At 38.7% G+C, this 26621-nt stretch overlaps 1 protein-coding gene across 2 annotated transcripts in view; it reads right to left on the reverse strand.

Annotated features, from left to right (window-relative positions):
- ipo13b (importin 13b) overlaps positions 1-26621 on the reverse strand; it is a 135854-nt gene that overhangs the window by 57912 nt on the left and 51321 nt on the right. For both annotated transcript variants that reach the window (XM_080195449.1, XM_080195448.1), the window contains 7 exons: positions 26456-26597; positions 22100-22266; positions 18321-18441; positions 14793-14940; positions 12869-13050; positions 8996-9022; positions 7582-7716 (listed from right to left, as the gene is read on the reverse strand). In XM_080195449.1, coding sequence (XP_080051575.1) covers positions 7582-7716; positions 8996-9022; positions 12869-13050; positions 14793-14940; positions 18321-18441; positions 22100-22266; positions 26456-26597 — 922 coding nt within the window. The remainder of the gene's footprint in view (positions 1-7581; positions 7717-8995; positions 9023-12868; positions 13051-14792; positions 14941-18320; positions 18442-22099; positions 22267-26455; positions 26598-26621) is intronic.

The raw sequence follows: 26621 nt of genomic DNA on the forward strand, positions 1-26621 counted from the left end.
TACAAATAATGGGAAGGTTTTGAGATGTCACACTTTTAGGAAAGCTGTGAAGTCTTTAGAGAAAAAGTAGGAAAAATTAATGAGAAGGGATAGATTGGAGAAATATAGGTAGATAGATTGGAGAAATTGGGACTGTTTTCTTTGAAGAGAAGATTGATTAGAGATCTGATAACTAACAATTCTGTGATTTTATTACCCACTTTGCGTAATAAAAAGGCAAAACTGCCAAACACAAGTTGTTTCACATTACAAACAACCCTATATCCCTGCTGCAAGGATGCAACAGAAGACAGTTTATTAAATTTCAATGTTAAACTTTAAGTGCTCTGGTTACTGATAGGATTTTTTGATCCAATAAAATTGATTATATTGCAATTTGCAGTAAATAAAAATGACTATTTAGGTACGCATACAAAAAAAAAACTTTTTGAACAATGTTAAGGGAGAATCTAACAGGCATTTACTGTCCTTACCTTCCACTTTTGTGCTCTGTTATTGTATCAGAGACAACAGAAGCTAACTAGCAGACCGTATCAGATCAATCCCACTTCTGAAAGTAAGGAAAATTATACAACAGCAACAGGTTCTAACAAGGCTGTGGCCATGGCTCCCAAATGACAATTTTAAGAAAAAAAAGAGAATAATTTCCAAAACATGCAACAAAAAAAAAATTCAACTTACTCATTCACCTTGAAAGACTGCAACTAATTGTAGTTAGATTGAATTATAGATGATCCCCATGATGTCAAATAAAAAAATCAAAATGAAGCTTGAATTAATTTTATTTAGACACCATAAAACGGTGGTCCTAGCTTTCGCTCATAAATTAATTTGAATATATTCATGATGGAAGAAGCTCATGTGCATGTTTTTGTCTTTATTTATTAAGAGTCTTGGAAACAGTGCAAGGCATGAATTTCAGACAAAGTTTGAGTTCTGAATTTACAAATTTAAGCCTGACCAGCTGAGCCAGAGCTCCAAAAAAGTTAGAAAAAAGTAGCACTTGCCCATTTATTGTACAATTATAATGCTATGACTAAGTGATTTTATACTGTTATTTTAGAGTTAGGATTCAATTTGAAAGCACAGCAAAGCAGCTCTCCAGGACTGACACTACAACTGGTGCTTTGTTATACCTTAAAAGAAAGCTACTAATCCAATATTGCTTTCATTCTACCTCAAAAGGTATTTTTCCCCCTACGTCAATTACAAATTACAGACAGCCTGCAACAGAATACAGAAAGTATGGAAAGTATGACAAAATACTGCAACTGCAATTATGTTTTCACATTCAATGCAGCAAAATCTCTCAGAAAACAGTTCTCAGGCATAGTAAGGCTTTACTGCTACAAATGAACAGTGATTATTCAATGGAGTTGAGGTACATTGATGCAAAGTAGAGATTCCCTGTTAGAACACCAGAGCATCTGTTGTGAAGAGGTGCATGATGGTAAATATTTGTTCTGCATGAAATCCAAATCTCAATTGTATTACTAGCAGAAAAACTGTGGATGCTGAAATTCTGATGCAAAGGCAAAGCACAGGAAATGCTGGAAACAGTGATTGGGCAGTAGTTGACTTAACATGCCTGCTACCTCAACAAATGTTGTATAATCTAATAATATCCATGAAGGCCCAAACCTTTAGCCTTTCCCTCACTTGAGGTGTCAAGTTAAATCACCAGTCAGCTCTCCCCTCAAAAGGAGAGAGCAGTCAATAGTCATCTGAGACTCTGGCAACTTTACTTTTACTATCTAATATTTCCAGCATTTCCTGTTGAATCAAATATAACAAGCAGACCTTACCGGCTCACCACACAGGTCAATCGGCATGGCAAACCAGTAAGCTAGCGAGAGAGGTGAAAAATTGGTTTTGCACCCCATTTCTCATCACCTTGCCAGCCTCATTACCTTGGTGAAATCAGCCTCACGCTGGGAAGGCATCAATATGTACAGAGTACACTGGAAGATCAGAGCGCCTACAGCCAGCCCTCACAGGCGTGGTGAGACTCCACACCTCCTCCTCTACTGGCGAGATTCACATTACAGCCTCTGCATTACATAGAGAGCTGTAAATTACCATTATTTACCTCGCTGAAAAAATTGGAGAGAAAATCTCACATTTTCTCACCCATATTACACTTAGAATTTTTCTGAGAAAATTCCACTCTATGGCTTTCAGTCTCATTCCTTGACCTGTGCAGATAATCTAGGCTGATGCCTAAACCCAGTATCAAGAAATGCTGCAATGTCATTGTCAACCCCACCTATTTCGATTCCTGTGCTGTTGCTAAATTATCAGCAGACCATGTCTCTGACATCTCTTCTGGATGAACAGAAATCACCTCAAATTAAATACTGGGAAGACCTCAGCCATGTTTTTATTGTCTGCTCTAAACTCTGTTCTCTTACTACAACTCCATCCTGCTCCCTGGCAACAGTCCGAGATAAGCCTTCTTATGTCAGTTTGCAACTTTGGTATCATCTTTGACTCTGGAGATGAGTTTCCCACCACATATTCGTAGCATCACTAAGATTGCCTATTTCCCCTTCATACAGTTGTCTAGCTTCATCGCTTTCTCAGTTCATTAGTTGCTGAACCCCTCATTCATGCCTTCATTGCCTCTAAACTTAACTATTCCAATGCATTCCTGGCTGGTCTCCCACATTTTACCTGCCATAAACTTAAGGTCATCTAAAATTCTGCCATCTGTGTCTTAATCCACACCAAGTTTCATTTCCAACATCCTTGCACTTGCTAACATACACTGGCTCCAGGTCAAGTAACATTTTGATTTTAAAAGTCTCCACTTGATTTCAAATCCCTTCACGGCCTTGCCTTTCCCTATCTCTATAAAATGTCCTCCAACTCACTACCCACAAGATATGTATATTGTAATTCTGACCTCCCGAGTATCCCTGCTTTTAACTACTCCATCATTGGTGGCTATACCTTCCACTGCCTGGATCCTTCCTGTACTTCTGTTTCTCTAGTGCACATTTCTCCTTAAAGACTCTTCTTAAAACCTATCACTTTTACCAAGTTTTTGGTCATCTGAGCTATCAGCCATGAGATCCAGTATCAAAACACCCTTGGGAACTTCTTTGGAATGTCTTACGCTAAAGCTATACAAACACAAGTTGTTGTTGCTGCTTCAAGCCCCCATCACCCCATTCCAGTGAATGTTAAAGATCACATGATACTAGTTAAATGAAAACAAGGATTTCCCAATATCCTGATCAACATTCCTCAACCAATATCACCATAAAATAGGTTAATTGGTCATTAATTACACTATTTGCAAGACCTTTTTGGCCACAAAATTGCTGCCGGGTTTATCTACCTAACAATCACCACAATTTAATCGATTGTGAAACATTTGAGACGTGCCAGAAATTGTGGGTGGCACGGTGGCAGTGGGCAGCACAGTGGTTAGCACTGCTGCCTCACAGCGCCAAGGACCGGTTCGATTCCCAGCTTGGGTCACCGTCTGTATGGAATTTGCACATTCTCTCCGTGTCTATGTGGGTTTCCTCCAGGTGCTCCGGTTTTCTTCCACAGTCTGAAAGGCGCGCTGGTTAGGTGCATTGACTGAACAGGTGCCAAAGTGTGGCAACTAGGGGAATTTCACAATAACTTCATTGCAGTGTTAATGTAAGTCTTAATGAACATTGCTTGCTCATCAAGATGACGATCATGAAGTGCAAAGAACTCATGCTCAAAGGGCTTCAATGCTAAAAGCTCATGGATGTCTGGTAAGGGGTGTGTGAGACAGACAACTGAATTGAAAACCTGAAGGAGGAGCATAAAGAATATATTTGAAAAGTAAATTGGAAAAAGACACAGGCCAATGTGACAACAGTATGCAAGATAGTGAGGAGAGGCAGCAAGAAGGCAGTAGTGGAATATAAAAACATTTAAAACATGTTTTGGTCTATAGTTTTTGGATATTGAAAAGTCAAAACAGCTGAGGGACAAAAGGAAGAAACTGCGATGAGTGAAATAGGAAATTACAGTAGATGGGTTTTTCTGGCCTCATCCATGGCTGGACTCCTCGTGAGAAAGAATGGAAAACTCAGCGCTCCAGCCAAACTCCCAGCTGTGAATGAGGACGGACGAATTTGGCCAGCATATGCAATGCTCTAATTCAGACACTCTTGTTATTGTAGCTGGCAGTTTGTCCATCAGAGGATAAAGGCTATGAATACTGAAAAGATGGATGCACTAGAAAGGGCAGAAACCAAGTTATTGTTGGAAATTAATGGTATATGAATTTCCAGTGCACAGAATAAGGTGGCTGATAATATAATATCAACTGTGGGAGAAGAAAATGCACAGGGAAGATGCAGTCACAGAATCATGAAACCTTACATCAGAGGTGACGATTTGGTCCATTGTTCCTGAGCTGCCACCTTGACAGACTTATCCAATTAGTTCCATCTGAACGTTCGTTCCCCATAGTCCGGCAATTTGTTTCACTTTTCAAATATACGTCCAATTCCCTCTTGAAAGTTATAATTGAATCTGCTTCTGCAACCCTTTCAGTTAGTGCATTATGGGTCATCAAGATTTGACACCTTAAAAAAATTCTCCTCACTTGCATTTTACCTTAAATCTGTGTATGCTGGTTACTGACACACTCACCAACAAAAACAGTTTTCTCCTGATTTAGGTTAGCAATACCTTCATAATTTTGAACACCTCTATAATCTCTGCTTTAACCAGAATAATCCTAGTTTCCCCAAGACTTTGGTGATAGTTTTCTTTCAGAAAAAGGCATTTTCACTAATGTTGTCTGCCTTGCAGCCATTTAACATTCCATAGTGCAGAAATTGACTGGAAGTTGCTTGGCAGTCTCATTTGCTGGCATCCCTGTAGCCCCAACAGTGCCACTGTGAGTCATAGCTACAGCTGGGGCTATCCTTAGTCCCACTAAGTCTGTGTCAGGAGCCTCAGGTCACAGGTAAGTGCATGGGTCCTGTGGTGGGAAGGCCCCGTGGAAGATGGGTAGGAGTGTGGGGTGCATGAGGATTGGGTTGGAAAGAGGGGCGGGTGAACAGGGGCAGACTTTGGAGGTGCACCACCTAATCAGGAAAAGGAGCTTGATGTGGAGGCATCAATTCCCCCTTCCCACCCAAGCCTGAGTAAGCTTACCTGCCCCCCCATTCCTCTGCCAGCCTCAAAATTACATCAAGAAGCAGCCCTCAAGTGGCCATTAATTGGGTCAAGACTTTGCCTGCTCATTGAAAATTTCAGAAAGGTCAGGGACAGGTGGATAGGCAGCAGAAAGGCCACCCAGGAAATTTTACAGCACTCCCCCTCCCCATGCACCACCTACACACCCGCAAAACTCTGCCCTTGAAGTATTCAAGCTAAGATTATGTAAGAAAGATGTACAATCTAAACAGAAAAAGAAAACTCAATTAACTCAAATCAACTACAACAACCTGGGATATTAAAAATGCCAAAATAGATCTAAGCACTGACTATAGAAGCAGCAGAATCAATGATGAAGGAAGAAATTAGAATTGTAAAAGATAAAAGAAAATACATGAATATTTCTCAACAGTATTCATTAAAGAGGATAAAATTTTCTTGCTATCCATTTCTGATGCACCCAAATGTGTTAAAAGATTTAAAAGTCAGCAATATATGCATTCACGAGCTAAAGGGGACTTGAGATTAAAAAGTCATTAAAACCTGATGGTACATATTGGAAAATAATTGGGGAGGAAATCTGCATGGTACCAGGTATTTTTATGAATTAATATTTGAGTGCTATAGAATTCAAAATAGGCAAATATAGCTGTATCTAAGGAGAAGCACATTATTCAAAAATTGTTGGGTTCAATAGCTAATCAATAATGGGTATCATAATGAGCACCATATAGAATAAGCTGAATATATGTATAAAAACCTTTAATTAAAAAAAAATCAAGCAGCATAGTTTAGATTGAAAAATTCCTGAGGCACAGATCTGTCTAACTTCTTTGAATATTAAAAGTAAAATAGACTGCAGAACTCCCTATGATATTGATTACAAGAACTTCCAGGAGTCTTTTGATGTTCTCCATGGAAGATTTCCTTTTAAGCTACAAGGCACAGGGAATCAAAGTAATCCATGAATAATAACTTAATTAAAAACATGGAACAAAGAATAGTCTTGAGGTGCAATAACAGATGGGAAAGAGGGACATTATTTAACTGCATCTAATCTCGTCTCTTCTATCAAGTCTATTGATGACATTAGAATAGGGAGAAAAGTAGAGGCAGAAGATGCCAAGTGAGGAATTGGATTAGTTATCCAATGGGAAAATATAGCAACAGAAATTTAATATTGACAAATGCAAAATATTGCAGAGGAGCAAGAGCATAGATCAGACAGTAGTACCCGTCTCGGTCAGAACATTCCTGGTTCTGGTTCAAGACCAACTCCGGATTTGCTGGCTATGGAAGAACCCAGTCACTGATGGAAGACAAGCCTGTGGGTATTAGTGCCAGTCCACAGTGCAGGTAAACAGGAAGGGTGAGAGGTAGGAAGGGCATCTGGCTGTAAAACTATTCATTAAATTTCACAAATAACATTTGATATGATGGTACTGTGTTTGAACTGCATTATGGTGACTCCATGTAATATGGGAAAAGCCTAGTCAAAAATGTACACCATATGCAAGGTCATCAGCAAAAGGCAGATATAGCCCACAAGGCAACATAGGTACCTCTCTTTTAAAGAGAGATAAGAGGTTATATAGCCTGACGAGCACCACATCAAAGCAAGGGACAGATTCCAAACAGACTATGAACTCTCATAAGTGGTAATGAGGAATGAATGAATCCATGCTGTTGGCATCATTTTGCATCATACTCTAGCCCTTTCGCCAACAAAGCTACTGACCCCCATTCGAGTGTACACTTTTTAGCTCTTATACCAGAAAGATATGTAAATGTTAGAGAAAATCAATTAAACTTATTCCCAATGAAAAAGGATAAATTATGAGAAATTATGAAAGATGTTGCACAGTTGAGCAAGAAACCAACAAAATGTTAGGGTTTGGAAACACACTGTTGAGTATTAAAGTATTAAATGGTAAAGGTAAGTTTCAAACTAAGGCAGTAGAGATGGACCAGAGATCAATACATAAAATCAAGATAATACGAAAAACGTTTTTTTTTACATGTGTTACATGTTTGGGATTATCTGCCATGGAATGCAACAGAGTGCGCCAAATTCAACTGCACAAATTAGAAATCAAATAATAGCTTGCATTTAATTAGAAATTAATAAATAGAAAATATACACTATATAAGAATTTGTGTGTCACTGTCTTCGTGCTTTTGTGATATTTTGGGTTTTTTGGAACTCAAACTGACAGATTAACAATACGCCGAAGTCAAGGGTATAAAAAGGTTGTTAAAAAACCCACTGCATAAAATGAGGAGGAATATTTCAGAAAAATAAGGTGAAAATAAAGGACTGGAGGTGAGACAGAAGCAAGAGAAGCACATAAGAGTTTTGTGCAATTGTGAAGTCTTGGTTTCAGGGCAAACATTACAAAGCTGCTGGCTTTTCATCGTACATACCGGCTCATCAGCAAGTTTCTCCAGCTGCTGGATGTAGGGGCTGATGAGGGAATGCAGGTTCCTAAGGATTTCCTCCACTTGGAGAGCAGAGAGCAGGAATCCCAGTGCCTGCATCAGCCACATACATTGACTTGTCTGAGAGGGGGGGAAAAATAAAAGCAGAGCTCAGTGAATGAAAACAGATTATAAAATCTTAAGATTAATAAAAACAATGGTATCATTTTTGCAGTAGCAAATTAATAAAAAGCAAGTGAAACTAGAATGTTTCTAGTAAAAGTCAACAGGTACCAAAACAGGGTTTAAAACAAGCACAGGGCAAGACAAGTAAAATCAAACAATAAATAATGAAGAAAACCTGGATAGTCCACTGGGTTTTAAAATATACTTGAATGTTGACATTCGGTCATTCTCCAAACCTTTCTACAGCAGTTTTGACAACCCCACCCTTAGTAGGTATAGGTATATAAATGTTAACAGCTTTTAAAATTAAACATTTATCAGATTAATAACTTCTTATCTGCTGTTCCCATTCTGGTGCTCTAATCAACTCAATACTAAAATAGTCTTTTGTCACTGGTTGTTCATAAGATATAGAAGCAGAATTAGGCCATTTGGCCCATCGAGTCTGCTCTGCCATTCGATCTTGGCTGATGTGCTCCCCATCCCCATTTTCCTGTCTTCTCTTCATAACCCTTCAATCTATCACCGATTAAAAATCTGTCTAACTCCTCTTTAAATTTACTCACTGTCGCAGCATCCATTGTAAATTCCACAGATACGCATCCCCTTTGGGAGAAGTAGTTTCTTCTCAACTCTGTTTTAAAATTGCTACCCCTTATCCTAAGACTATGGCCTCTCGTCCTAAAATGCCACACCAGCAGAATCATCCACTCCATGTATACTTTATCCATACCTTTTATCATCTTGTATACCTCAATTTGATCTCATGTTATTCTTCTAAATGCCAGAGAGTGTAGACCTAAACCTGTTCATTCATTTGCAACATTCACATATAAATCTGAGTGGGAATTATAGTAAGAGGACCTAACCAACCGTACACATAATCAGAATAACTTGATAAAATTCCAGAAGCTCATTCAGAATCAGCGGATTTGGCTCTTTGTTTTTGTAGTAAGCTCAACTCAAATTTCAATGCAAACTTTGTTGCATCAAAATTATTTTTACACCAGTGCTAGAATCTACGTATCCAGTCCAAAAATTTAATTTAAACTATTTTATAAGAATTTTGCAGCAAGTGCTTAATTATATTTCACATTCTTATTTTAGTAAGGCTCTGCTATGCACATAAACATAGTGAGGGCAGAAGAGTAATTGCAAATATATCTCATTTCTAAATTATCATTTCTTTTAAATCAGAGCTTTAATGGTCATCAGTAAAATTTTGTCCACTGACCTTATGAATTTGTTTCATTAAAACTTCCTGTGGAAGACAATAGCAAGAAGAAAACTCCAGGTTATCATTTGTTTACATTGTTACAAAATGTCACATTCACAGACCTCAGGGCTGACTGTTCACACACCTCAAATTTTTCAAATAATTTAACAAGCTGAATTACTTTAATACATTAATATGCAGAAAATGGATACTAACAAAGCATAGAATTAATAACTGCACCTGCTTAACAATTTGTTTCAAAAGAACTGCAACCTCTTTCACAGCAGTGGTTTTTGAATACCACCGCCAATAGCACATTGAGTTTAATGGCTCATTAAAGCCAAATTTACTCTTTTTTGACATTGCACTGTTTAAAATCAAAAACAATGAATAATTCAGATTTTAAAAGAAGAGAAATGCTGGAAATAAAGATATGGCCAAGGTTTGAAAAGATGAAAAGCACAGGGTAATGTTTTAGGTGTTTTGAAATGTTAACAGATCAACCATGTATTGCCAATATTTTCTGTTATTTCAAAAATATGCAGATAAACATAGCTGCAAAACCAAGGCACAGAGTGCTTTCTCCTCTACCTCTGCCTGCAAACACATGAGACAAGTACCATACTAAGCTCTGGCAGTGGGCTGAACATTTCATTCTTTATCTGAAGAGGAAGGTGAACTATAGGTTAATCACAATCATTGGACATCTGAACTACATTAATATACATGTCATAGTATTAAGAGCATGTGGAGATGAACACAATATAAAAAGCTGAACTTATTAGAATGTAACCAATGATAATATTGGATCTGTTCTAGGGACCAATGGTAACATGCTGTAAGGGTCAGCTGACCCAGTAAACTATGACAAAATGATGTGGGTGGTCAGCTGACTCAGTATAAGTAAGCTGCTGCTGGGGCTTGCGGGAGGTTGGAATGGCCTCAAGTGTCAGAGTAATGATGTGTCTTTATTAAACCTTTTTTCTTTGATTTACAAGTTGGAGTAAATTTAGTTTCATTTTATTGCCAGTAACTGAAGAGTCTCTTCTGCTGGATGAACAGCATTTACCTATCTAGAATTTATAACATAAATATTAATATTTTCAATTTCTTCAAGGCTTTGATCAGTTTATGTTTTATAAAGGGTAATGACTAATTAAAGGGAAAAAATACATTTTCCTTGGAATACAAATGATCTAGTTTTAAAACAAAGCCAGGGCATAAGAGTTTGCACTTAAATTTTCTTCTGGAAAAGGGAGCCTAGCAATAATACAGATTTAAAAAAACCAAGTCATGAATTCAACACTTAATGATGCTAGTTATTAAATTTGTCAGTAAAACTAAACGTAACATTCTGCTCAATTATTGAGTATATTCAAGGCTGAGATTGGACAATAAAAGGAACTCTAGGGATTTGCCGGGAAAGTAGAATTGATATGCAAGTTCAGCTGTGATTTATTTAATAGAGTGGGAGGTTCAGATCGTCTCCTTCCTAACAGTTTCCCATCCACTCATTCTACACCCACTGTCTATGGGTAACATATTAGGCAAACCACTAAAATCGTAGAATCATACAACGTAGAAGAGCCCATCGAGTCTGCACCAACACATTAGAAACACCTGATATCCCACTTAATCCCATCTGCCAGCACTTAGCCCATAGATCTGAATGTTATGATGTGCCAAGTGCTCATCCAGATACTTTTTAAAGGATGTGGGGTCTCTACCACTCTCCCAGGCAGTACATTCCAGATCGTCACCACCTTCTGGGTAAAAAAGGTTTTCCCTAAGCCTCCTGCCTCTCACCTTGAACACACGTCCCCTCACGACTTACCCTTCAACTAAGGGGAACACATGCCGCACTTTATAAAAAAGAGAATTTCTTTTGGGTCCATTTCAGGTTTTGGCTTGGGAAGACCCACAAAAAATTAAAATAACATTTGTACAGCCATTAACTCAGTGCAATAACTTTGCTATTTCAGTATACCAGTTAATTCTGCATATTGCATTAGCAATTGCTCTTTAAAATGAATTAAGAATTTTCCTGTGGATCAAATGGAAAAAAACACTGCATGGTGTAACACAATGCTAAAGGAGGCTAGAAAATTTAAATTTGATTCCTGGTTTGTGTTAAGCTAGTTAACTTAGTTTTACTGGGATAGTACAGTTGACCCCAGAGCCTTGGCAAGGAAGATGGAACAATCAATCAAAGCATTTCTCTGTTCATGATTGCTATCCAGTGAACCTTACTGGAAGGTGTCACCATCTCAGAACAGTAAGAAAATGAAGAGGGGGGACAGATAAAAATGTACAACAGAAATAAGTGAAGAAAAAGGGTGCAGTTCCATAACTTTATTACAGAAAGGAGTACTAATAATGAGCTACTGTTGAGCTCCTTTCCAAAAAAGTAATAGATCACTAATGAAACTTCAATTTCTCATTCCAACGTACTTACATCTATAAAAAAAAAATTTGTCTTTTCTCTGCCCAACTATTTAACTTATGTAGATATCCTATGTCCCTTTCTCATCATAATAAACTTAATTGATTTCTTTTATCATAAAAAAAATTATACAAGTCAAACATTCCCATTGTTTATTAAAGAATTATCACATTTAAATGACTACCACCATTTCTGCTGCACACTATTAATAGGTTAAATGAACTTACAGCCATAAAACTATGTCCCTTATGGTAATAACACTGCCACATTACATCTTTTCTTTGAAAAATAATTTGTGAAATCAAGTTTCCATTTACCTTCATTCATGCAACTCTGTGCTTGACTCAAAAAAGTTAGCAAAGACTCATTCCTATTACATCACCCAGATATTTTCACACTATAGATCAGTTGTAATACAAATATAATCATGCACCTGGAGAATTTATATCATTGACTATTGTCCCAGTAAACAAAGCTAAGGCATAGACAGGAGGGAAAAAAATAATATTGGCTTCTCTCTAATCACTGGACTTCCCTCCTCATTGGGAGATGTGTATTATTGAAGAAAATACCGCTTCAGTCAGTAGAGTGACTCGAAGACAAGAGGGCTGAATTTATGTAGTCTCCACCTCACCCTGGCTAAAAGGTTAGATAGAGGTAGCCTGTCTAAGGAAGCACCAACATGGCCTCTGCATTTTGAGCCCAAGGAGGTACTCAGCAATGGACTGACCCTTTTTAAAGTCTATGGGTTTTTGAAAGGATGTTCAGCAAGGGGGAGCTGAGATTTGAGAGGTCATGGGGGTGGGAACTTGGGATAGGAAGTTTGGGGCTCCAAAGAGCCTGGTGGGGGGGGGGGGCACTCAAGGAGACTTATCCTTTTGGACAAACCTGCCAGACTGGCATGGGCATCTTCCATCACTGGTTTAATTCCAATGGCAGGGTGAGGCCCTTGTGGACATTAATTGCCCATTTAAAGAGACTCAGCCAGCCCACTGACAAGTAATCTGCCTGATGCCAACCTCACCACAGGTAAAATTGCAGTGAGGGCAGGGGCAGTTGGATAGGCAGTGAATAGGCCATACACTGGATTTTGTGCACTCTCCTGCCTTCAAACCCATGAGGGGAAGCTAGCCCAAAACATCTCCCATCTTGCCGATATGTGGCATAGCCTCACATGACACCATGCTGAAAAGATAAACATAAAAATAGAAACATTGAAAAATTTAAGCTATCAAATGGAGGTCATACGACCCATCATGTCTGTGCCATTTGAGAAAGACAGCAGTCCTGATGAATACAAATTTACTGCAATTCAATAATAGTTGACAGAAAATTCCATTGTCTCTAATTTTGAAGTGATATCACAAGAACTTTTAAGTTCATTTTCTAAATGTAAACTACTGCAGTAACTACCTACTGCAAACTTTTTAAATTTCCATGATCATTACCTGAGAAACAGCCACAATATTAGCGGCATAGGGAGGTAGGTCATACTTGCATTCTCTACAAATCTTCTTCAGTGTGGAAACACTGGATATGGAAAGTTCTGGGTTGCCCAAAGCATGCAAAACCAATGGCAATACACTATTAATCATCACTGGGTGATCAGCCAGCCATTCAGCTAGTGCACCTGCAGACAAGATCAGAAGTAGTTTAAAAAAGTTATAGCCATCAATTTGACTGTGAAACTGTACATAATTTGTCAATTAAGTAGAGCAGTTAGCAGAACAGTACTGATTTCTAGACCTTAAGCAGGAAAAGAGATACGAGGAAGCAATTATAGAATTGTGACAATCTGGAATGATCAAAATTACAAAGTCAAGGTCCAAATTGTAATCACTCCATTCTAACTTTAGTAACTATGTATTGTCATATTTTACATACTATAGATAGATACTATGTACATGCAACAGGCAGTTTATCAAAAATCAGGCAAGCAGCAAACTTAACAATAATGAAAACTGCCAGAACGGTTCACCCTATCATAGTACAAAAATCTTTTCAAATTGGAATGGGAGGATTAAAAGTTTGTAGGCAAAAGTTTTATTCACATTGAACAGGAATTAATCAGCCTCAGTTCACAGAGGATCACAAATTTGATTACAAGTTTCTTAACCATTTGGTACATCTTTTGTCACTCATGGAGAAAGCTCTTTGAACGCTCACATAATCATTGTCAGGTGTTGTCCTTAACAGCAATGTGCCTTAACCAAAACCTCATAACTACTGACTGTCCATACACTGACTGTCCAGGACAGCAGTGGTTAGCACTGTTGCCTCACAGCGCCAGGGACCCCAATTTGATTCCCGGCTTGGGTCACTGTCTGTGTGGAGTCTGCGCGTTCTCCCCTTGTCTGTGTAGGTTTTCTCTGGGTGTTCCGTTTCCTCCCACAGTTCAAAAGATGTGCTGGTTAGGTGCAGTGACTTGAACAGGTGCTGGAATATGACGACTAGGGGAGTTTCACAGTAATTTCATTGCAGTGTTAACGTAAGCCTTACTTGTAACTAATAAATAAACTTTAACTTTAATTTGCTACTGCACAATCTTGAGATAAAGATGACCAATATCATTAGATGCACCTTACCTGACCCATTCACAAATAGTTTAATTTCTCAGCATAACAGATCCATCAACTATTTACAGTGATTTCAGAGGTTTTCTATGCACTCCCTCATCTGGAAATCCATTCTATGAGTTGAACATTCTTACTGTGAAGAATTTCCTATTATCTTCCGAATTTGTTTTTATTAATTTCTTCTAATGATCCTATGGTTTTGAGTTAGTTTGAACTTGTATTACAAATCTACTCTTTCTAGACTATTCACATCATAATCCGTCCCATTTCAGGCTTAAAGCCAAAATTTCTTCAAATATTCCTCACAACTTAGCCCTCTGATTCTAAGAGATCATCACAGCAATCTACAGAGATTCCAGAGCCTGTTTCTCTTCTCACTGAGCTGAACAGGGCATTGTACTTAGTGTAGTCTGATGAGCATGCTAGTCATATTGACCTTGGCTTCCTTCAATTTGTACTCTCAAGTTTTAGTTTTATAGTTTATCACTCTTATGAGCACTGCTCAGCGACGTTGAAAATTGAGCTTATTAAAACTCAGTGAATTTCATCCTTGGCTATTTCAACAGCATTGAGCAGATATCTTGTGTCAATGATAGCTCTGTCTTCTGACACAGAAGGCTCCAGTTCCACTTCAGAGACTTAAGTTCATAATCCACACGGACACTTGCATGTACAACTGAGGAAGTCATGTACTATCAAAGGTTTCAGCTTACTTCATTGGCACATCTTTAGATTTAGACCCAACTTCTTATTAAGAATACCTACATCACTGGAAAATATCTTCAAAGTCATTTACCTATAGTAAACATCACAGTGTCAGCTAGCTGCACATTGCTGATGTTTATCCTTGGGATAAGTCCAATCAAGCCTGGAATAACATCGGAATAGTTGACATCATTGGTTTCTGCAATAGATTGAAACCCGTACAAACAGGCTTCGATGTGCTAAAAAGGGAGAAAGAAAGAAAAAAAAGTTACACAATGCAACAAAACTTGGCAATATTTTGCTTTAAACATTCAAAGAAATAATTCACCCTTAGTCTTAAACTCAAAACAGTCAATGGCTATCTACTTTGCAACATCAACATGGAGTTATTTGGCCTAGAGGAATTATTGGGTCAGTAGATATCAAGATTTTTAAGCTGATGCTATATTGTGTGTGCATCCCAGATCAGCCTTTCTAGCTTTCATTTCAAAATATCAAATTACTTTTAAGCTTCCAGCTATTTAAATAAATATGTATGTTGAAAAAATTTCACTTGGCACTGTCATTGCACTGAAATGTGAGATTATTATAATATGAAGTTGCTTGCTTATATGGGCAGGTCCAAAATCATAATTCCATACATTTTAAAGATAGAATAATAAAATCAATCACATTATATAGAATGATGCGGGGACAACTTGTAATTACCGCTGTACAGGATCTGACCAACTGCAAGTTAAAACCAAAGGACTACATGAATACTGAAAATTTTCTACAATACAACATCGACTGCACTTTCAAGGTGCTTTGTTCCTTCTAAAATGCTTTGCGATTTCCTAAGACCATGAAAAACTATTCAAAGGCAGGTGTTTATTATTTTTAAACAGTGGAAGTGGCATGGTATAGACAGAACTACACAATCCAGCTACTGACAGATCAGACCAAAAATTTGCAGTCCTGCCACAACCAGTCACAAGTGGCGATGAGTAATTAAATGGGACAAAGGTCTATGAACACCCCCATGTTCCATGATGGCAGAGGCCAGCACACAAGTGTAGAAAGCATTTGCAATCACCTTAAACCAGAAGTGTCAAGTAATGATCCTTCTCTGCCTCCTTCTGCAGACCCAACCATCACAAAAATCACATCTCAGTCAATTAAATTTTTTTCGGATGCAAAATTAAATAGCTAAGAGCATTGAACAAAGTGTAATCTACTAGCCCCAGCAGTATCTCAGCTGTAGTGCTAAAGACCTCGATGACAGTCATTTCAGGCTGCATGAGTTCTTCAGTACAATATTTTCGGCACAACTGGCTTTACTACTGTATTAATGACCTACCCTTTATTATAACGGCTGATGCAAGGCTATTGATAGTGCTCAACTCTATTCACAAGTCTCTTAACAAAGCAGTTAATGCTCACATGCAGAGTATCCTGGACAATACCCGGGCTTGTCTTCTAAGGGCAAATAAAAATCATGTTGCACATGTCAGTGACCATCTCCAACAAGAGAAAGCATAATCATCTCTCCCTAACAGGATTATCTTCGTAAGAAGTCTCACAACACCAGGTTTAAGTCCAACCAGTTTATTTGATAGTAATCCCACAAGCTTTCGGAAACGGTGTTCCTTCGTCAGGTGTGTGGAAGGTTCTGATCAGAGAAAGGCATATAAAGACACACACAGTTTACAGAATACTGATTAGCATGCAAGTCTTTGTCTGCATCTTTAAATCTTGAATAGCAGGTTAGCTGCAAAGACTTGCATTCTAATCAGTATTCTGTAAACCGTGTGTGTCTTCATATGCCTTTCTCTGATCAGAACCTTCCACACACCTGACGAAGGAACACCGTTTCCGAAAGCTTGTGGGATTACTATCAAATAAACCAGTTGGACTTAAACCTGGTGTTGTGAAACTTCTTACTGTATTTACCCCAGTCTAACGCCGGCATCTCTACATCAGCATTACGTTCACCAACTCCATCCACATCCCGTTCCACACCCTATCCCCATCAACATCTGGGAATCATCATGGACTTTCAGCTAATAAAGGCAAATATGCCACGTGCCTTCTTCACTTGTCTTGCTATCTGAAGGGACTGGTGTACATGCATTCACTGCCTGAAAAGGTGATAGAGGGACAGACCCTCACTAGATCCAAGTAGTATTTAGATGTATACTTTCAATGCCAAGGCATACAAGGCTGTGGGTCAAGTACTGGAAAATGTGTTAGAATAGTTAAGTGGTTTGCCTTTGACCAGCACAGGTGCAATAGGCTGAAGGGCCTTTTTGCTGTGCTGTATACCACTGACTCAAAACTTAACTGGACCAGCTACATAAATACTATGGCTACCGGAGAAGGTCAGAGGCTGGGTATTCTATGATGAGTTTCTTTGTAGCTTCGCAAAGCTGCTCTATCATCTACAAGGCAAAAGTCAAGAATGTGATGAAATAGCCATCTTTCCCTGGGTGCATGAAGCTCCAGCAATTAAGCTCAACACTATCTGAGGTCAGTATCCAGGATAAAAGTAACCTGCTTGATTGGCACATCCACTGGTTTAAACATTCAACTTCAGCATAGAGAATGTACTACATACAGAACGTATTGCAACAACAATGCTTCTTCAGCAGCACCTCTCAAACCTGTGACATTTAGCATCCAGCAAATAGCTGCATTCGAACATCAGCACTCTTTCTTCCAAGTCATATGCATCATCATAATTTGGGCATACACTGGTCATTTCTTCCTTGCCACTTTCTTCAGTACAAAGACTGGAACATATCAGGGCGGCAGTCCACCACTACCTCAAGGGCAACTAGGGGTGGGCAGTAAATGCCCATCTTGGCAGCAACTCCCACATCCACGGAATGGATAAAAGTAATACAATTAAATGGAGTTAACAACACCTGATAGACCCTCTTTTTTATAGTTAGTCACTGAGGAGTTAACTCAGTCCATTGCATACAGGTGGATCTTGTCAGACTTGGTGCTATTCACCATCGAAATCATAGACTTATTTACTGCATAGAAGGAGACCATTTGGTCCATCAAGTCCATGCTGACACTCCAGAGTTATCCAGTAAATTAAATGCCAAAAGACTGGCAAAAATAGCACCGTGGATGAGACTAGAGACTTGAGCTGTTCTAAACCTGCAATAGATTTGATGTGATAGTTTCACTTATTTCTTTAAAACAAGAATCAAGCAAGCATGAGTAAATGACTTAGACAATAAAATTTCACATTAAGACAACTGAATGAAATGACACACATGATGCTCATTAAAAACACGAAAGCATAGAATTTTGGTAGCAGCATTTTAAAATAGTTGAAAATTGAAAAGAAAATGCTGAACTAGCATTCATTTCTTTTATGTTGCTCCCAAACCATTTCAAATGATGCTTAGATACAAGTCTCATGTTTATAAATCCTCAAATATAGACAGCATTTTTAAGTGGTGCACTTTATGTAATAGTCATCAGACTATCAGGTGATGAAACTTAGCAGAATGTGTTTATTCTGAACTCCTATTCAACACTCTCTTAAAATTAAGTATACATTTATAATAAGTTGAACTATTTTACATCAATCAGCACAATAGTGTAGCATTGTAATGCTCACCTGCCATGAGGTTGGTTGCTCAGTGTTCGTTAAAAGTCTTCCTAGTTTGTCATATAGATTACTTAACAATTCAGCTCCCAGCATCTCATATACATACATCAAAGTATCAGAAATATCAACCCTACCAAGGAAAAATACACATTTTATTTGAAATAAATGAAGCAAAATTAGATGTTTACAACCAAACGAATGTTTTAAACGTCTGAAAATCCCATTTATGATTTAAAACAATTAGAATTATTTCACCACTCAAATGAAGTTGAACAGATAAGAACGCAAACATAAGAACAGCTGGAGCTGGAGTGCAGTTTTGGTTGCCGCACTTGCACAAGGATATTTTGGCCTTGGAAGGAGGGCAGAGGAGGTTCACTAGGCTGATACCGGAGTTGAGGGGGTTGAGCTATGAGGAGAGGCCGAATAGACTGGGTTTGTACTCGTTAGCGTTTAGAAGGATGAGGGAGGGTCTTATTGAGACCTATAAGATGATGAAAGGGATGGATAGGGTAGAGGTGGAGAGGTTCTTCCCGCTCAGAAAGGACAGCAGGACTAGAGGGCACAGCCTCAAGATAAGGGTGGGGAGCAGTTTAGAACAGAGTTGAGGAGGAACTTCTTCACTCAAAGGGTGGTGAATCTCTGGAATTCTCTGCCCGTTGAAGTGGTGGAGGCTACCTCGCTAAATATATTTAAAGACGCGGGTAGATAGGTTTTTGGTAGGCAAGGGATTAAGGGTTATGGGGAGAAAGCGGGAAAGTGGAACTGAGCCACTTCAGATCAGCCAAGATCTTATTGAATGGCGGGGCAGGCTTGAAGGGCTAGATGGCCTACTCCTGCTCCTATTTCTTATGTTCTTAAAATGTAGGCCATATGGTTCCAAGGTTCCTTCACCATTTAATAAGATTATGGTTTAGTCTCCCACTTCAACTTCCTTTATTGCTGAATCTGTACATCCTTTGATTTATTTAACATCCAAAAATCTAATCAATCTACCTTAGAAATGCTCTTTATTGAGCACTCACCAATCTTTGGGAAAGAGGATCCCACAGTCCAAAGATGTGCCAGTTAGGTTGATTGGCCATGCTAAAATTGCCCTTAGTGTCCCGAGATGCATAGGTTAGAGGGATTAGTGGGTAATATGTAGGTATATGGGGGTAGGACCTGGGTGGGATTGTGGTCTGTGCAGACTCGATGGGCCAAATGGCCCCCTTCTGCCCTGTAGAGATTCTAAGTCATTCAATCCTCAAGGTGAAACATTTATCTTCATTTCAGTCTTACCCCATCGCCTCCCCAATCCAACTATCCTGAGAATATGACTGCAGTTTCCAAGCACAAGAAACAGCCCCTCAGAATTTATCCTGTCAAACTGTCTCAAAACCGTGTGCATTTCAAAGAGCTCACCACATCCCTTTACACTCCACAGAACAAATCCATCCATTCTGCTTAAATCACTCATTAGAGCACAACTCTTATCCCAGGGATCAATCTAGCTAAAGTAGAACCCTTGATGTGATTGCAAACTTGATAAGTCTGTCAAAATCAATCAGAAGTTTTCAATAATTTTACCACGTTTAATTAAAAAGGTAGAAATTTACTCATATATAATGTTGAAAATGTAAGGAAAAGGGAACTTGGGTACGACATCTCTCATTTTCAGGAAAAGCACTTCACAGCCAATGAATTACTTTTGAATTGTAGAAGTAGTTGCTACGTGGGCAAACATGGCAAATAAATTGCACATAGCAAAAAGATAACTGACCGGATAGTTTGCCTTAGTGATGTTCATTGAGCAATACGTTGGCTAGGATACCAGCAGAACTCTTCTGCCCTTCTTTGCATAGTACCACGGTATCTCTTATATCAATCTCAAATGGGCATAAGAGATCTTGTTTTATCATTCCATCCAGAAGACAGTAACTCTAATACAATACTTCTTGGTTTATTGTTTCTTTCAAAACCCGCACTCAAATAAAAACCTAGATTACATGCTCATGACTGGTTTGAACCTGCAACCTCTGACTAAGATGGTTGGCATAACCACCTCTTGAGCCAACAAAATAATTTTTCTTCATAGATTGACAATTTTTTGTGCAAGTCATATGCCTTCTCAAAACTCTTCAATACTTCGCCCCAACAATCTTCAGCATTTCTAAACATTCATAGCTACTGTCAGCAGCTAATGAACCATAGCCAATCCCAATCTTGTTCTCACTTGTTCACGTGCCAGTTAAGCAAAGATCACGACATAATGATCAAAAGCAAACAACATGAATGATTTTCTCCCCAGCTCAGAAGTGCAGCTAATTATAGAAGCCCCTACTGTAATGATCACTCTATGATCAGCCAATTCAGATCTGGGATTAATCCCAAGATTTTTCAGTTCGGTATGGCTCAGCTGCTCACAAATTTGAATGTGTTGTCCGAACCATTGATGAAATCCCCAAGAAAGAAAAAAAAGTTCTTCTTTGTTTATTTGGAATTTTACACCAACTTATATAATGTACTAGGATAGGTGATCTTCTTCTGATAATAAAGATAAAATCATGGAATAAATGACTCAGAAGTATAAAATCAATCAGGCTTCTACAACACCCAATTATACAATACGCCAATTAGCATATATTTAATTGACTGCCTTGAACTATCACCACGGCACGGTGACAGTGGTTAGCAGCGCCAGGGACCCGGGTTCAATTCCGGCTTCCGGTCACCATCAGTGTGGAGTTTGCACATTCTCCCTGTCTCTGCGTGGGTTTCCTCCAGGTGCTCCAGTTTCCTCCCACAGTCCAAAGATGTGTGGGTTAGATTGAATGGCCTTGCTAAATTGAACATAGCATCAGGAAGATTAGCAGAGTAAATATGTGGGGTTACGGGAATAGGGTGTTAGCGGACAACAAATTTCTCAAGTTAGGTATATAATACGAAACAGACTAAACTGCACTCAGAACCCCTCCATTAAAGATCACAAGGGAACAGATCCAGACAAGCAGGCAAAAGGCATGCTTTTAAAATGCTAACAAGGTCTAACACACAAAAGGGAGCCGGACAGGATGGCACCAATGGAAGCAAAATTAAAAGTACACCCTCATCTAATCAAATCAGCACCACTGACCTAATCAAGTGATATCATGAAGCCTCTATAGAAACACCTAAGGAGAGGATTAACAAAGCTAAGGAAGCCTTCTTGGCCTCAGAAGACTTCCTGAGATCGGCCAAACACCCACTGTTCAAGAAACCCCGGAGATTCTAGACCATTGATAAACCCATCAGACAGAAACGATTACTATACTTAAAGCATCGATACTGTACTTGAAAACATCAAAACAGAATGGTCAGAGTCAAACACTGTAAACAAAACATTAACATTTGAATCATACAACATGTCAAAGTTCGAGTATAACTGTACCCATTGCGGCGGGCTTTCAGCATGCTCTCGGGACAGTGCTGTTTGTATGTTCTGAATGCACCTCCATCGACGTTAAATAGAGCTGTACCGCTGTTGAACCTGACTCTGAGTCCATAGTGGTCATGTTCGTCCACTTGCGCTAACAAGGGACTGGGTGGTATTGTGGTCAGTGCAGACTCAGTGGATCGAATGGCCTCCCTCAGCACTATAGGATTCTATGATGATTCTATTCAATGATCAAGGAGTTTCAAAATAAAACTGCAAGCCTCAAAAAGAACGTGCAACTTTAAAAGGACCACAGATACCTCAGTTAATTTCCATATAAAAACTGTTCAGTCGGAAATAATTCTTTAAAAGCAAATATACATCATTTTCTCACCTGTATATCCTAAATTGCTCTTTTTCATCAGAAGACCAGGAGGAGTATTCTTCATCAGAGGGGAACTGAGCCTTGTGCAATAAAACATCAACTAGTTGGAAGTAAACAGGACGATAAACTTGCAGATACACCACCTGTTTCTCAGCTTCAAATGACATTATATCATCCTAGATGTCAGACAAAAAAGGAAATATTTACTAAAGCTACTAAAGAAAAGGAACAGAATGAAATATAGGACTAATAAGGCTTGACACTCTTTTCACAAAAAGCATAAAGGGTTCCCTTCCAGTTTTAACTGAGAAAATCCTAACCAAATATCTTCCATTCTTCCATTAATAAACAAAGAGGGAAACATATCACTATTTAAAAAGGACCATTTTTCATTGAGAACTATGCTTTTGATTTGTGAACAGATAATGTCACCATAGTTTTAAACAGAAGCCCAAAGCAAACTTTCCCAAAGTTAATGTCAAAAGTATTACACTTAAGAAAACTGAGTTTTTCTAAAATTGTGGAAAATCAACAGCGTTCAAGGAAACAACTGAATTAATAATAAAGTATTTGGAAATAGCATGGCTATTGGATTGGATGATTATGGAAGAATTGAAGAGTTGCATGAGAAAATAGAAACTCAAAACAAAGGAATGGTGCAATTCCCATACCTTAAACGCTCATCAAATGCAAGTTTATCCAATTAGAGACATAATTTAAATGATTAATATTAATGCTTTCATAGAAAACAAGAAAATAGGAGTGCCCTATTTTTGGCCCTTTGAGTCTGTTCCACTATTCAACAAATCATGGTTGTTCTCCTACCTCAACTCCACCTTTGCACACTACAGCACTCAATTCAGAGTATCCAAAAGTCTATCAACTTCTATCAATGACTGAGCATTCACAATTCTGTGTGATAGGGAAGTAACCATCTTTCTCATAGCCTTCTTCAATCATTTGAGTCTGCATAAAAATTTCTGCGACAGGTGCAATTTAGACCCAAATAGCTTGTGACAGATTCTAGGCACACTCGGATGGAAACTCAATTTTCTAAAGTCAGGTCCTTACTGCATCTTCAGGCGCAAATTAGGATGGGTGCCAGAAGTGAGAACACTGAGTGCTATTTAACATATTAATCAACGGCTCACGGGTTATTTCAGGTTTGATTGCTAGTATAATTCAACGAGGTGCTTGGCGTTTTCATTGTTGTTCCAAGTGGGAAAGTCTACAGGGAATGGTGCGGCAAATGCTGAGGGACATTTTTCTGACTTCAAGGCTTCTGCTGAAACCTCCTGCTCCCAGTCACAGGTGTGCCAGTATGCTTTCTGCTTAAAATAAAACTGACTGGAAGAATGAGTAGATGCCACAAAGCGCAGGACAAGCTGCTGGAAGAGAGAGAGGCAAAAGGAAATGCATCAGCAACCTGAAAACCCTTTGCTGCTCAGCTTGACAAAGTACAATTGGAGTGAGAAACCAGCGACAGCAAGCCCTAGTCCTCAATCATCATTACTCTAACATTTCTCAACTTCCCCATCTCTGGCCATCATATTGGCCACAATGCAAAAATGAAAGGCATCACAAAATAAACATTCCAAACCAAATTCACCAATGAATTCATGCCTTACTGCATATAAAGGTAAACTATTCAATCCTAATGCATTCCCTTGTTTAGTACTCTTGTACAGTGCTACCTCAGCAATACGCCTGGTGACAGGTTGTATTTCCACAGATGAGTTTGGAGATGGTCTTGGAGGGTGACTTCAAGCAGCTTTGAACCAGAAGGTCAAGCTTAAAATTGTAGCATCTCAACATGAGCAGCAGCAGTCTGGGCTAGGTGGCTAACATGAAAAAGCAGGAGCACGGCAGAGCACGAATGCCGCCATCTTCAGACAGATAGCTTGTCAGTATGCCATAGATCCACTACCTCTCCCCTGGTTTGGTATGTCTGCAATCCAAGAAACTTGCGGTAAGAAAGGTTTTTTACACTGTGAAACCCAACATTGCCCCTTTGAACACTATTATCTGCAGCCATGATTTTCAGCAAGTTCAATCTTGCAGCACTCAGGCTTTTGGTGGAAGCTACTTCTGCTACAGTGAAAGTTGCATCGTGATTGGTTCTATTACTGCGCAATGGAACTGACCATTGCTTTCAAGCTCTGCAAAAAATCTTATGGAACTCCTCCATGCTTCTGGACACTGGACGCGAGTTGATCAATTCATCAAGCCTTTCACAGAGTATACAAATCGGATCCTTTTTGTAGTCAGCTCCAAAAGTCCTCTCCAGCAGAACTTGTGTCTGACCTCGTCCTCGAAAAGCGTTCTGGCACAAGCCCTCTTTCTTGCTCCCTGTCTTGGCTGCAGGCTATTCATTAAATAAACACAGACTAGCAGGTGAGATACTGAGCATAGGGTCAAAGTTATGTGGGAAGTGGGAAAATAAGTTTTATTTTATTTATCATTGTCACAAGTAGGCTTACATTAACACTGCAATGAAGAAGTTACTATGAAAATCAAAATTTAGCCCTTGGGAATTTCTTAGTAGAGATGTCGACAGTTGTCTTCATTACAAGTTTAAGTTATTCATGTGGATACCATATTAAAGGGAGGTTTGGATGCAACGAGTAAATGAGGAAAACAAAAAAATTACATTATAATTTTGAGATCACAGGGCAGATGTAAAATTGGAATTGATTTGTTGAAATCTCTGTCGAGCATAGGAGTGCAATGTTTCCACATAAACAGCTGCGCAAGGAAATATTCTTTTGCTCTGGATTTACTGTGAGACTTTTCATAGAAGCAGTTTATCAGCTTGGAATCAGCTGTGAAACAGGCATCTTACAGCTGCAACAGCTTGCAAATAGGCAGAGAAAGAAAGGTACCAGCAGCTGCAGATCAGAAGCAAAGGGTTATCAGTAACAAGGGCGTTTTCTGATTGTGGAGTCACTGAACAGGAAAGCAGCGAGGCCCATGCTTGAACTGGGATGTCCACAATAGTGAAACGTGAAAGGAGAATTGGAAGATCTCCTAGCCAGTTGCTGATGGATGACAGCAAGAAATCTCATTCCTGGGAGTATGGCAAGAAAACAGAGGATAATCAAAGTGAATTCCTAACAGCTGTGGCACACCTCAGTTTGATCTCAGAAGAAAAGTGAAGCATACCTTGATATTATGGAAAAGATGAGATAACTCTTGGGTGAAAATGAAAGTAGAACACCAAGTATCCTGTTGAAATTTTCCATCTTTAAAAAAATTGTTTAGAAAATATATGGTGTTCAGTGGTACTTGCATCGTTTAACTCTTGTTTTTGCATAAAGCATGAAACCTTGCGGCATAATTCTCAGTTGACAAACTGGGAGTTTATATTTGTTTTTAAAAAGTTCATGGTCTCCCTTGAGAATAACCGAAGGATTGCATATCCCAAAAAAGGGAAGAGAAATAAAACCAGCAATTACAGACCAGGCAGCCAAACATTAATGGTGAGGGAACTTTTAGAGACATTAATTAATAAGCAATTGGAAAAATGCATGTTAATAAATGAAAGGTAATAAAGCATAGCATTAAGAAACAGAGGAATTAACCTAATGGGAAGAGGCACGATTGGTATCATTCTAAGATTCTATGAAAACTGACCAACAATGGTAAACACTTTCCAATCTCTAATTAGATCTTAACTAGAAAATGTTGTAAATTGTTCCATTTTTAAAATCTCATCCATATTAATTTTGCTGAATGATACTACTGGAGATTTTTGCCATTTCAGGAGGTGGAGTAGATTCAACAATAAAAATACAGCAGCACCAATTGGGTCAGTTACTAGTTTTTGGGCAAATAAAAGTAGGCCAGGTACGATGCGGTGGGCACATGGATAATAGATCACTAGCATGGAGCAAAGAAAAATCTGAATATTCAAACACTATTATTTATAACACAACATTTTCACCAAAGCTCAGAGTCTTAATGCTGGGTTCACTAAAGTTGAATCATCAGAGCACCATTTATTATTTGCAATGTTACTTGCTTCAAAAAGTCTCATCTGCAGCATTAATCTCCAATAATTAATTTTACGCAAGTTACTATTTTTGTCAACATGAAGAATGCACATTGGAGGGGGAAATCTAACCCCACAGGAGGGAAGGGAAAAAGTAATTAAAAAGGAAACTGGTGGTACAGTGTGTTCAAATATTTCCAAATTCGCCCTCAGAATTAGGAAGAATCAAAGTTTTTGTAAGCAGTCATGCAAGACTGCTCACTATCCAATGAAATTAGACCATTCACTAGCTCAAAGTTACATTTTAGCTGAAAATTTACATTAGAAATTGGCATGTCTTATTTGCATATCCTCAATGAAAATATCACTCATACCTGAAGTGTATACCAGAATGTAAGAGTTAAAGAGCTTGTAGTTTCATTCACTGGATAGTGGCCTGGAATTCCTGTGCAAAACATGATCATGTTGACAAGTGCTAGAAAAGTTTGCCAATGTTCCACTTGCTCCAACAAGGCTCTGCACAGGAGATAAACAAACATT

Source organism: Carcharhinus amblyrhynchos, chromosome 9, assembly GCF_965287045.1.
Source record: "Carcharhinus amblyrhynchos chromosome 9, sCarAmb.v2.hapA, whole genome shotgun sequence".
Lineage (NCBI taxonomy): Eukaryota > Metazoa > Chordata > Chondrichthyes > Carcharhiniformes > Carcharhinidae > Carcharhinus > Carcharhinus amblyrhynchos.